The sequence below is a fragment of the Hyposmocoma kahamanoa genome, unplaced genomic scaffold (assembly GCF_003589595.1).
Source record: "Hyposmocoma kahamanoa isolate Upper Pololo Valley unplaced genomic scaffold, ASM358959v1 81, whole genome shotgun sequence".
Classification (NCBI taxonomy): Eukaryota; Metazoa; Arthropoda; class Insecta; order Lepidoptera; family Cosmopterigidae; genus Hyposmocoma; species Hyposmocoma kahamanoa.
Genome location: NW_020654080.1, coordinates 5,732,070 through 5,745,816, shown reverse-complemented (window position 1 = coordinate 5,745,816; position 13,747 = coordinate 5,732,070). Strand labels below are relative to the sequence as shown.

Here is a 13,747-nt window from a genome sequence, read left to right as displayed (position 1 = left end):
GTGTCCCCAATTATGTACAGATCATCATGCTTGTTAAACTTAAGACAAGTTTGTTGTAACTCGTGGATGAATAAGTGTTTACTTGTGCTTGGAGGACGGTAGATAGCAAGAAGGTTAAATGAGTAAATTACAGGCAGTGGTTACTTTAGCAGTTATCCCTTCAAAGTTATTTGTTTTCGTATTATAAGCTATCAATTTATTTCCCTTTCTTATATAAATAATAATGCCACCCCCTTTTCTGTTATTTTTGAGGTTGGTGTACATATTATATCCATCTAGGTGAAATACATTACATAGTGTGTCCGATATGTTAGCTTCAGTTATGATAATTACGTCAATTTTATTGTTACTTATGTGTATATAATGTTCTAGAGGAGAGGAGAAATTAAATTTTTTTTTGGTGGGTATTTTGTTAAGGAATACTCTTATGTTAGTACATTTTTTTAATTCAGTATGGTTATCAGAGAGAGCCATTTATATAACATAGTTAATATATTCGGTACTAGGTTGTCCTGTTTGAGCGAAATATCTACTTAACCTGTCTCAATATATTTTTAATATCTTCTTGGCGTCTAATAACAATAACTTTTGCCTTTTCATCTTTACGAACACGAATCTCCTCCTTTGCACCATATATACATAAATGTTGTCTTCAGTTGTTGCTTAGCTTCCCACAAAAGTTTCTTGTTGTAATATGATAGGCTTCCCTTATATACACCGGTTGATTAGCTATAGGTTCTTGTAGGTTGTCGAACAGGTTACAAGCCAACAATTTATTTTTCTTCGCAGCCAATATCCATTCCGCTGACGCTGTTAGATTTTTGCGATTTATTTCAATAGTACCTGGCTTCTCGTTTCTTCCCGGTAGTGTCCAAGTAAACACATGATGTCGTTGGTCGAAACCGTCAACTTTTCTGCTATTTTAGCAACCATTGTAGGTAGTAATTCTGCTTTTGTGTACGGAACATTGCCGATTTCTAAACATTTGTTAAGTTGACTCTGTTCAATCTCCTTCAGGCGCTGCTCCAGTGCACCCACTCTTATTTCCAGGTTGTTATTTTCGGTTTGAAGTTCATTGTTTTTATTCTGCAATTCCTGTATTTTTACTTTAAAAGCGTCCATCGTTTCTGATATTTCGTCCATCTTATCACTCTGGTATTCGAGAGCTTTAGTCATGTCATATATTTCTTTATGAATAGCCTTTTCCATTTCTTTAGAGATATCTTTAAGCAGTTGTTTTACATCGATTTGTACAGGATTCGTGTATTTTTCGGGAATATTACCAAAATCGTTTTTCTCGTCCTCATCATCATTCGGTGGAATATAAATGGAGCTACGCCTGGGTGAGATTTCCCAACACTCCGCGCATATCCATCCTAGGTTTCCAGCAGCTTTTAGTGCCGCTCTTTTCTTCGTTGTCAGCCTAGAACAGCTACCATTCAGGTGAACGATCTTCTCGCAGTGATTACATTCCAGTCCAGGATTGGTTTTGGTAATGTTTTTTCCACATTTATCACACTTTGTCATTGTTGCGGGTAGAACGCTACAACCAAACTCACAGTAATGCATACGCGTGCGTACTAAGCGAAATACGACAGCTGACTGACACGTTATTCGTAGAAAATGAAGCTTTTTTATCTGTATATTCTAACTTTCATTTGTAATGATTTAAAATCGACCGTGACCATGAGAATAAGGACCCGAAACGTTGGTTACTTTGATAACACAAGTATATACGATTTACATCCGAAAAAAATAGTGTCATTTCCTCAAACCCTACAAAGTTCCATATTTTGATGTTATTGTTTTCTTTCTTTGGACAGTTTTCATTAAACGAGACAATGTACAGAAAACAAAACACGATAAACTCTCTTTACTAATAAATCCGTCAGTTATTGACACAAGCAATTAGATAAATTTGTTCCAGTATCATACGGCACCCGAATTTTGCCACAGCTCTCATTTATGTGGTTCGAAACAAATGTGCTGGCAATTGTGGCGTCATTAGCATTGCTTGGAACTCCAATACGAATTTGTAACTTTACTGGGAAAAGTCCTTAATTGGTAAGGGCGTAACAATGTTATTAAGAGTTTGGTTACTTATTAGTTGCTTTTACTGTATTATTTACACTTTGCGTGCATATAATGTACGTATACTTTGGGTACATAGCGTTACCTAAGTTTGTCGCGTTATTGAATATCAATATGTTTTTATTATCATGACATTCATTTATTTTTAGCGAAAATACTCCACAAGTTATTATTGTAGATACAAATATTGAACAAACACTACAAAAAATTCCTTCAACCCGGACTCGAACCAGCGCCTATTGCCTCAACATGGCTACCACTCTGCAAACTAAGCCGTGGATCGATTTGTCACATCGTTTTCTTAGAATTCTAATATTCGTACATCAAGAGCACATGTTTTGTCAGTATCTTTTTTTTATAATACCATGTGACGAGACGAACAAGTCGTGGGCCTGGTGGTAAGCAACACGCCTGTCCATAACAGTTGCAGTGACGCTCGGAGCTTTCAAACGCAAAGATCGGAGGGGCACTGCCACTGCCCCTGTCACCCTGAGACATAAATTAACAAGTTCATGTCCTGCAATTTCACCAGCACCCTTACTCTTTAAAACCGGAACGCAGTAATGCTCACGTTACTGCTTGGCGGCAGAAATAGGTAAAGTGGCAGTACTTCCCTGGGCGAACTCTTTCACAAAGAACTCTAGGAAACTTAGGCTCAAACTTGCTGGCTACCTGGACTCGTATCTAACCTGTAATTTCTACGTTCAAACATCCACAAGGCTAATTCTCCAGACTTTATTTTATCTTATTAACCGACTTAAAAAAAAAGGAGTAGGTTCTTTTCGACTTTTTTTTTTAAATAAATGTTACGCGATAACGCATTTGTGAACCGACTTTTTTTGTTGGAAAGAGGGTACCTCAGAAGTGGTCTCATTTAAATTTGAAAAAAATATTCCACCTCTACGGGCGGCAAACTAGGGGATGAATGATTTTTAAGGTCGGTTTTTTTTAATACACTGTCCTGAGATTATTTCTACATTACTAATATTGTTCAGCAAAATTATTCAATAAAGAAAATAATTAAGTATACAACGAAAACACTCAAGGGTTCTACCAAAAGAAGGCAAATAACAAATAAGGATATGTTTCTCTGACTCTCACTTTAAGAATGTATAATGTACCAACTTAATAGTTGATCGTTAAAATACTGGTACCTAAAAGTTTTGGGACCGTAATAAAACAAGCGAACTGTTATCGATTAGGGTGAGTCCTAAATGTTTGCGAGATTTTTAGGAGGTTATTAAATAGAAACAACTTTTAATTAATACCCTACCAAAATCGTAAAGAAAACTTAACTATTTCATTTTGAACGTTGATACCTACTCGGTATGTATAGAGCGCTTGATATTTGATTTATTCTTGACCTTTCGGGGTCACTCTATACAGATAGTAGTATTACGCTTTGATTAGAAGTGTATTAGAATATTGTTCGGTCGTTTGGTCCCCTTTCTACCGCATTCACATTGATAGGGTTGAAGCTGTACAGAGACGTTTTCTCCGACATTTAAGTTCTAAATTCGGTATGAGACGTAAGTTACCTACATATGAGGATAGGTTGAAGCATTTTAATCTAAGTACATTGCAATCACGGCGCGTCGTTAACGATCTCGTCATTATGTATAAAATAGTTAATGCTAAATGGGACGCATGCGAATTGTTAAGCCATTTCTCGTTGCGAATTGGAAGTAATAGAACACAAAACCTGTTCTGTGTTCCATATTGTAGTAATAATGTTACCTACAATGATCCTCTATATCGTATGTGTCGAATTTATAATGAGATTAACAAAGACAAGAGCTTGGACATATATTTTCAAAGTTGTCCCACATTTTGTGAAATGATTAAAAAAAAAAGAAATTTTTTTTAATAACATTTAATTATTTTTTAACTTTATTTTTGTAGTCACTGCAAATTATGTATTTTAGTTCGTCATTATAATTTTATTTTCCGCTTTCTATACTACATTGTAATGCTGTGCATAACTGTAAGAGGAGTGTAAATTTATTGCCTATTTGTTTACAAGTATGTTTAATTTAAAGTATTGATTTGTACTCTGTAGTTGTGCCAATAAACAAATAAATAAATAAATAAATAAATAAATAAATAAATAAAAACCAGACCTACCGTCACCACGGTAGGACCGGTTTTTTCACATCGAAAATATTTTTGTCCGAAATAACGTTTGTTCGAATTTTCATTACACCAAAAACCGAGTTATAACGAAACAGTTGTTCTTTCAGGATATGTTGAATGTTTATCGCAAAGACACGATTAGGTTCGGTTAGGTTAGGTTAAGTTAAGTTTAAAAGAAAAAACATGTTTCTTTCATAATTACTTTCGAGGTTATGAAATTTCGACCAAACGTTGTTTCTGGAAAATGTCATTTCGGACTATTGATAGGTAATCGAGAGTTAGGCCGCGGAGTTCTCGCGCCGCGCCTTTGAAGTTACCGCCCAGTGGCGGATCCGAACAGCGACGGGCGAGAATGGGCGCGCTCGGGCGGCCTTCTTTCCACGGCGCGTTTTAACGAAACGCGCGCAGTGCGAAGCCGCCTTAATACGGAACTATAGGTGTGGACTTGACATTTGCCTTGTTATAATAAGTAATCTCCCGAATTCATTCGCTCTTTACGTAAACTGAATATTAGTTTTTTGTAAATATTGCACTAACTACTAACTACAGAAGTAGGATAATATGGTTATGATATACTTACAGTTAAATTGTAGGGGTTTTCTCCTTGAAATCAGTGAATTGCGACTCTTCATCAATCAACTGTAAATTCAAATGTTCACTCTTCATATGAAAAGTCGCCGAGATTGTTTTGTCCTCCAATAAAATGTTTTCAACCTGCACATCATTGTCTTTTCTCCCATTTCCTTCTAGATTGTTCTTTTTCAGCGACGGTCCCCGGTTGAAGGAAGAGGCAAGTAGAGTTTCCTGGATGGTGTCATTACCATTGCATATTTTTTCTGATTTATGCGTCGGCATCCTCCCTGAGTGGTAACTGTTCCTGACTCCTCCCGTTGACTCGAAAAAAGGAAGAACTTGCTTAAATTCTTTCCTAAAGTTCTCATTCAACCATGCATACAAAAATGGATTGTAACACGTTGACGCCATCGCCATTGAATGAGCGAAGACGAACGATATTAAGAAGTATTTGTCGTCTGTCATTGAAGCGTTGAAATCATTAAGAATATTGATCAAGTTTAGAGGAAGCCAAGAGATACCGAAAATAGCCACCATGGATATTAGCATTCTATTTGTTCTTTTCTTCCTATCCCTATCAGCTTCTTCTCTTCTGGTAGTCTTAGCTCCAGGTTTTGACCGTGCACGGTCATTCAATCTTATACTAACACAAGTGTAACATATGGCTATTACTAAAAATGGAACAAGAAATTGGAGGACAAACGTGAAGACACCAAAAATTTTCCTAGTTTTATCTGATGGCCACGTCTCTTCGCAATATATCTGGGAGTCGTTTGGCATCATTAGACCCATGAACAGTCCGTATGGGCATGTCGCTATCAATGAAAAGACCCATATGAATGTGATGATAAACACACAAGTGTTTAGTTTCATTCGGGGATGAAATGGATAAATTATAACAAAAAATCTATCTATTGCTATCGAAGTTAATGTTAAAGTGGATATATAGATGCTTGTTCCTTGAGCGTATGGCATGAGATGACAGAGAACTCTTCCAAATATCCATTTTCCTAAGAAAGTGTACAGTGGCGTCAAAGGCGCTCCAAGAAGACTTAGGATATCTGATAATGCCAGGTTCGTTATGAAGAGATTGGTGACTGTTTGCATAGCCCTATTTCTGAAGACCACATAGCATACTAGAACGTTTCCGAAAACTCCTAAGATAAATATAACGGAGTAGAGAAATATGAATCCTATTTGAACGAGTTTCTGGTCAACGATGTCATTTGTTTTGTTCACAAATTTTGATTCATCTAAAAAATCGAAGGTATCTCCGGCTAGAGTCTTGGTGAGTACAAGAACTTCTCCTTGGTGAGCGGTACCGTTGAGATGCATGGCCTGTTCATATTTAGTTATAGTTGAATTTTCATTGCTGGCGTTGTACGCTGACAGCATATTAACTTCGGGTCAATATCATCTTGACTAGAGGATTGTCCAATCCATACCAGTTCATCTGTGAACAAAATATACACAAAATTAGGTTTTCGTGTAGCAAGTCGTGAAAATTAGCTCACAATTCTGTGTATGTTATAAATTAACCTTTAGTTACCTCTATAAATTGTGGATATTACCATGAAAAGTATTTTATCTGTGATATTTATTATACGAACTGAAATTATATAAATAAATATTGTATAATAAATTATTTTTCTTTGTAATAAATTTGTAAATCTGCATCTTACGAGACTTCACACATGAATTTTGTACGCACCCAAGTTTTTATCATTTTACTTCTGTTAAAATAATATATTTCCAGCTGTTCTTCGAATGAAAAGCTTAAAGCAAACACAAAACAATGAAAATTTATTTATCCTGCGCCTTTTAATGCTCGGTACTGAAAAAGTTTATGTAGATTACAGAAATAGAATGTAAGCTTCGTGCTTAAATTCGTTGGTGATTAGTTTTTATTACATGATAAACCACATATGTGAATTGATTGTAAGACTTTACATCTATAGACCTTAATGTTTAGTAGTAGAATCTGAAATGGTTGGAGCAGAGGAAGATATTATCGAAGTTACGATGCACACATGGTCGTCGTCATGACAACCGATACGACCGCAATAAAGAGACGCACGGCTGGTTGGCGCTTGTCGGCGTTCAGTGAGCGCTTCGGTAGATACTAGAGTTGTGATGTGGCATGATACAAAAATAAAATCCCCTGCCTCAATATTTTGCAATGATGATAAGAAACTTGTGAGCTGTGATGTAGAAACAGACGTAAAAGCCGTCTTAAGTGAAAGGATTTGAGTTGAAAAATTATAAAATGTGGAGACATTAAGAGTATGGATCACATCGGCAGATGCTGATGTGGATGCTGATTTTTTGACCTTAACATTAGCGAATGTTGTTTTGTTTATTTAAAAAAAACATGAGCAGTGTACAGACGACAACACATCAAGTTACACACAATAACGAACTTTGTTCCGTTGCACTGCAGGCGATACTCGAACAAATGAGAATAGTTTGATGTGCTGTCGACTGTACACCATTACTGAATCTATTTACATGAAAAAGCTTTCGATTTTCTGTGGACATGTAATCAAATATTATTTCAATGATTTTGTGACATATATTAACAAAATAACCAATTTGCTTGATAACAATCAATCTGCGTAGCTTAATCGTAGTGGACTTTTGTCAAAGTTATATTTAAAAAAAACAGCTGAGCAGCTTTGTCAACGTGCAGTCTGTTTCTGGAAGCTTTATAAATTATTACAGCGTACATTTTAGGTCATGATATGACTCGAACATCCGCAATAAATATCAGCGTCGATGGATGTGGAGGCTGATATTCGCAACAACCCTGGTACGAATCATTTCTTTTTTAATGATAACAAGGGACGAGACAAACAAGTCGTGCGCCTGGTGGTAAGCGACACGACTGTCCAAAGCAGTTGTAGTTTGAATCGCAAAGATCTGAGGAGCACTGATACTGCACCCGTCACCTTGAGACATCAATCGACAAGTCCCATGTGCCTGTAATTTCACTTAGTGTTCTCATTATGTCGTGACGACAGACAGTCGGGAAGTTTTAAGTGTTTTGGCTTGTGTATTTAAATGAAGTTGTTCACATATATAGTAACAGCACGATTAACTGTCGTTCACGACTTTTTTGATATTACGACTGCAGTTTGTCAAGACAATGGGAAGAGCCAGAACGACAGCCGTCAGACGATAAATAAAGCCTCACGACAAAAATGTGATGATAGATAATAACAGTTTCAAACTATTCTGTCGTGCAAACGACAAGGCGGCTGCCGTGAATCGATAAATTTTTGTCACGATCTAGTGGGGACAGTTAGACACGACAATTGTTCAATGATAAAATAAACGTCCACGACACAGTCACGGCAGATAGTCGTGATATGTGAATAGGCTAGACGCGACAGTCGTCCAACGATAAATAAAACGTTACGACATAATGGGAACGCGCCCTATGTTGTCAATACCAATGACAATATAATGTACTATTACACCATTTAACCCATTTATTTCCAAACTCATAAAACACAGGATAAAAAGAAACAAGATTCTCGAACATTATTATAGAACATATAAAAAAAAACTAAAATTAAATAATAACAATAATAAGACATTTATTCATAACCACATTTACAATAAAATGGTTAACAGTAAAGAGTATCGGAAATGTGGACTCTAGTGTCAATTAAAAGGATGGAACCTCAGCACTACTGCTGCTTTTCGGATTCCACTTTCATACATGGACATCCGCTGCTGACAATGGCCAATCATCACAGGAATTACATTTTAAATTTATAAGACATGCTTAAAATTAATTTATTATTTCAATGAGTAGACGAGTATACATATATTACATGTAAAAGAACATTGGGTAAATACAGGACACAAACGGCACTGGAACAAGTCTCAACTTCTTATATACTTTTAATCTTACTTAGGTAACAAATAAATTACGAAGAAACTTAAAACAAAGAAACGATTTGCTACGTTATAGTGCAATTACGATAACAATTTAGTCCAGGAACATTGTGATTTTTGTATATTAAGTAGCCATTGGTTACACTTTCTTTTGAAAGTGTGCAATGACTGACTATGTTTGATCGGGGGTAGAATGTCATTCCAACTTTTAGACGAAGCAAACCGAAAGCTTCCCCTGAAGGAGTGTAACCGAGAAAATGAGCGAAATTGTAACACTGGCTGGCGCGATGACCGAGCCTGATCCTTCTCTCTGTCATTCCAGCACGTGTGTGGGGTATAATCTCAGCATTCACTGAGCCATAAAACACATTTGAATTTTGGGCCTATTCCGCAAATTTAATGGATTATTAAAACGTTAGTACTAAGTACTTAGTAAAAAAAATATTATTAAAACCATTGACTTACAAATAAATGGACGACGGGTCTAATACAAAAACCACGAAAAAAATGTCCCAAGTCAACCTATTTAAACGTAGTGACATGTAAAGGAATATGAAAAAGCCAAAACGTTGAATTTAAATTGTAATGTCATCGCAGTACTGTCTAATTTTGCTTGCTTTGCTGTCAGTCCAACAAACGAAGACTAAAGCGTGAATGACGCTCTGTATACGATTTTAACGCCCTATAAGTTCGGACACTTTTTAGCGCGGACCCGACGTCCATATAATTGTAAGTCAATGATTAAAACTAATATTTTCCTTCGAACCAATAAATAATAAGATTAAGGAGAATATAATTTTCATATGAACAAAAGCAAGTTCGTGTAACTCGCTTAAACAAACCTTAAGCAACTTTAATTAATTCAAAACTTTTTAAGGATTATTCCTAAAGAATTCCAATTTTAATAAGTTCCTACGCGATGTTCCTTTTTGTGTTTTATACTAACGACACCACATCATCAACGAAATTGAGTAAATGGATTTGTAAGATAGTCACTTAGCCATGAATCTCGAAATTGAGGAAATGAACCAGTTTAAAAAGCGATTTACTTTCTTTAAAATATTCAAGACTGAGCCGGGTAGGTTCATAATCTTTAACGGTTATTGGAGATTGTATTTTCTTTTTTTGAAAAAGGTACATTTTTAACAAGAAGAATACCTTCCTTTGGTGACACTTTGCCTTCGTCGGTTTTTCTAATTTACTTTTAGAGCGTTCTTTTTTATTTTTTTATCTTTGGTATTTACCTTTCATTTTGGATATATTTCGAAGACTTTTTTGTTTTTTGTAACACTAATCAATACTTTATTTAACAGTTAAGCTTTTTACTTTTTATTCTTCAGTGATTCACTAATTCTGATGACATGTTATTACTATTATTATCCATTTTTATTACTATATTCTTTTATCTATGTATTTTGTTGTTTTATTTTATTTATGCATTGTTAGATACTCTATTTAAGCAGGTGTATTAGGTTTTATATACTATCAGTGTCGCGCTTTATGTCGCTCTCGCGCAAGTCGCGCAATGTTGTGCTAGCCCTATTGAGAGCGTTGAGAGCGTCAACTTTTTATTTGTCATCGTTTATAGATCATATCTAGCAGCCAGGTACTTTAGGCACTCCTGTAGTATGTGCTGTATCGTCTCCTCTGTTGCGTCGTCTTAGGTGCACGAACTTCCTTTATTTAATTCAAACTCGACTTTACGAATTTTAGACGAATTTGAAGATGTTTTTACCTTACTTAACTAATACAAAATTTTAGATGAATGGGACGATATTAATCTGTATAAACAATAAAAATAAGCCTTTATAGTGCTCTGTACAATTTCTTGGGTTTTGGTTTAAATATTGGGTTAAAATATTATAGTCAAACAATATGAATGAGGATTGAGTGCTAAAGATCCGAGAACAATGTCGGCAGATAAAATGTACTTAAAGAGTTTACAACGCAATTTCAGTAGAAGGAAGACAACCGCAAGGAGATAACAATGACGTGCTAATAATGTAAATGTATGTCTCAAAGCTGACGCCAAAAACAAATACTAACTCTGAAATTTTAAAACGAACTTCGATTAAGGAAAAATGGCTAACGAAGGTTGCCGAAGTTTAATCAAGAAATTGCTAAGTTTACTCAAAGTATGATTTAATTTCTTGTTCAAAAGTTCGTTTTGTATATACAAAAAACTTCCTTAGCTTGCCATTTTTTCTTAATCGAAGTCAAGGGTTCGTGTTATAAATCGTAGCCTTAGTGCGTTTGAAATGTGTAGTAAAAAGTTTTAAATTTAGAATTTTTTAAAGAAATGTGAGATCGTCTTACCATTTTCTACCGCAAACTTAGTTGACTTAGTTAGCCAGTTCAATTGGCAACCTTATTTTTACATACTTGTTCGAAGTATGACGAGATTTTCTTTTAATACGTCTTTAAAAACGTAAGCATTTTATTATTCAGGGAAGTATAGTAACCATTGTTATAATTATTAATACAAAGATCGAACACTCAAAAAAAACACTCAGAAAAAATTCCTTCGATCCGGTCGGATTCGAACCGACGTCTTCTTGCATACCGTGCCAGACGCTATACTAACTAAGCCACGGAATGAACCAACGGACCTCACGAATTTTTCTATGTGCTTGCGTCGTGTCTAGTGGAGTAATTTCACAAAAAATAATTGAATATCAATTCAATAAAAAATTAATTAATATAGTAACCATTCCTGCCACTATTTCTGCCGGTAAGCTGTAATATGAGCATTACTGCGTTCCGGTTTCAAGAGTAATGGATGCTGGAAACTACAAGCACAAGGTACTTGTCAACTTTATGTATCAGGTTGATGATAATTGAGGTTGAAAAATACTGAATACCAATATACATTCACATATTCTTGTTTGTAACTGGACGATTAAGTATTATATATAAATAAAAATAATCACATTATTCGCTGGATCTTAAGATCCATTCAGTATTATTTTTTCAAATTTTCAAATTGTGTTTCCTTAATTCTACAATTTTGAGTTACGTGATATATTGATAGTGCAAAACGGAAACAACACTAAAAATAGATTTATAAGTTACTTTATCGCAATATATACCTCTAATGGAGAAATACGAGTAGAAACTGCCTTTGATAGGAAACCGACGACGCGAAACTTTCCGATTGCTGACTAACAATTTTTTATTCCTTCAAACTAACGAGCATTAGGGAATCCTTTGCCATTTGAACGTCATTTCCGAACCGGTACGTTTCACGTTATCGAAAAAGATCTGCAAAGAGTCTATATTAGTCTGCAAACGTGCTGCATATATTGCTGGTTACCCAAACTACAAAATTATAAGGGAAAATTTAAAATATTTACTTTTATCGCATTCGAAAGACTTTACATTTTTATTTATGTTATGTTCTGTGCTCGCAGATTGTTGAAGAGGTTAATAGATTATTGCGATCTTTATATTTTATATGCCGAGGTCGTACTGGCTTTACTGAGGGTTTCTCTGATGGACCGAATTCTTAATGACGTCTAAAGAATACGTCAGAGAGAACGCAAGCTACCGACATATTCGCAAAAGCAATAATCTTAAGTGGCAGTGGGCAAAATATGTTTGCAGGAGGACTGGTAGTCGATGGAGCAGACTTCTTCTAGAAAGGCGACCGCGTCAAAGCCGTAGTGTAGGACGCCTTGCGGTAATATGGGCGGAGAGAGTTGGAGTGCACAGGGGGCAGTTTAGTCCTTTTGAAAGAGTTCGTCCAGGGATGTACTGCCACCTTTCCTATTTCAGTAATGTGAGCATTACTGCGTTACAGTTTTGAAGAGTAGCGTGCTTGTGAAATTACAGGCACATGGGACTTGTCAACTTATGTCTCAGGGTGGCTGGCGCAGTGGCAATGTCTCTCACTGCAACAGGTACCGACAAGCGTGTCGCTTAACACCATGCGCATGAAATATTTGTGCTGTCACTAGGTATCAATTAACATGATGATGTATTGGTGGCGGTCAGCGATAGAGCGTGCACACATAAATAATGCCTTTTCACTCTCGCCTTGAAAGTGCCCAAGTTATAGCGTTCAGGGAATATATCTGCAGGCAAGGAAATTTAATCCACTCCTTAGCCGTACCTTCCCGTGCGAACACACTCACAAGGAGGTCTACTGCTACTAAAAACTAACTTCACGAAAGATACATAGATGTGCCAGGTAATAATTTTTTTTTTAATTCTAATGTAAGTGTCCATTTGACCTCCATCTCACCTGATGGAAAGTGACGATGAGGTCGACGATAGAGCATGTACACCTAAATAATGCCTATTCACTCTCGCCTTGAAAAGGTCCAAGTTATAACGTACAGGGAACAAACAAGACTGCAAGCAGGGAATTCCATAGCCGTTCGCCATATAAATGTGGAATCGTAACGCTTCGTGTGAATCTTTGGAATAACCACAACAAAGGTTTCACACCTTAGCCTATGTCTAGTCCCCCGATGATGGAAAGGTGCGGAATGAAATCGTGCCATTTAAATATAATTTAAAAAAAATTGACTTTGGATAAATTCAGCAAGCGGTGGCACTCCACATGGCGTTATATAGGCGTATTTGGCAAACAATATGTAGAGTAAAGGATAACAACCCGTATGCCTTATTTGCCTATTCAATAAATGTAGCAAGCAAGTAGCGAACACATATTACCGCGCGTTTGTCGAATTTCCGACGCACATCAAAGGGATCAAATAGGTAAATACGCAAATAAACCGTTTACACAATGGCCACGTTCAATTCATAAGAGTTCGCGCCGCCGCAGGGGTCCATAGACGTATCGAGGCAGTTACTAATGTTATTGCAAAAGACCGAAAGTGAACAGGTCAACCGAATTGATTTGAAATTCCTGGGACTATAATGAATTTGATAATAACATATAAATAACAATATCGGAAACAAGGGCAATGAAAAGAATACCGCCTAAGAAGTTCGTATTTTATACACCAAAGTTCTTTTTGCAAAATAAGTATAAGTCTACGCTGGAAAGGTAAATTGTCTAACGTGCTTTTGGAAAATATTA

At 36.0% G+C, this 13,747-nt stretch overlaps 1 protein-coding gene across 2 annotated transcripts in view; it reads right to left on the bottom strand.

Annotated features, from left to right (window-relative positions):
• Positions 1-13,747, bottom strand: part of LOC113234060 (prolactin-releasing peptide receptor-like) — a 108,572-nt gene that overhangs the window by 13,414 nt on the left and 81,411 nt on the right. For both annotated transcript variants that reach the window (XR_003310769.1, XM_026469296.1), the window contains exon 2: positions 4,805-6,250. Coding sequence is in view for 1 of the 2 variants with exons in the window: in XM_026469296.1 (XP_026325081.1) it covers positions 4,807-6,192 (1,386 nt within the window). In the remaining variant the exon portion in view is untranslated. The remainder of the gene's footprint in view (positions 1-4,804; positions 6,251-13,747) is intronic.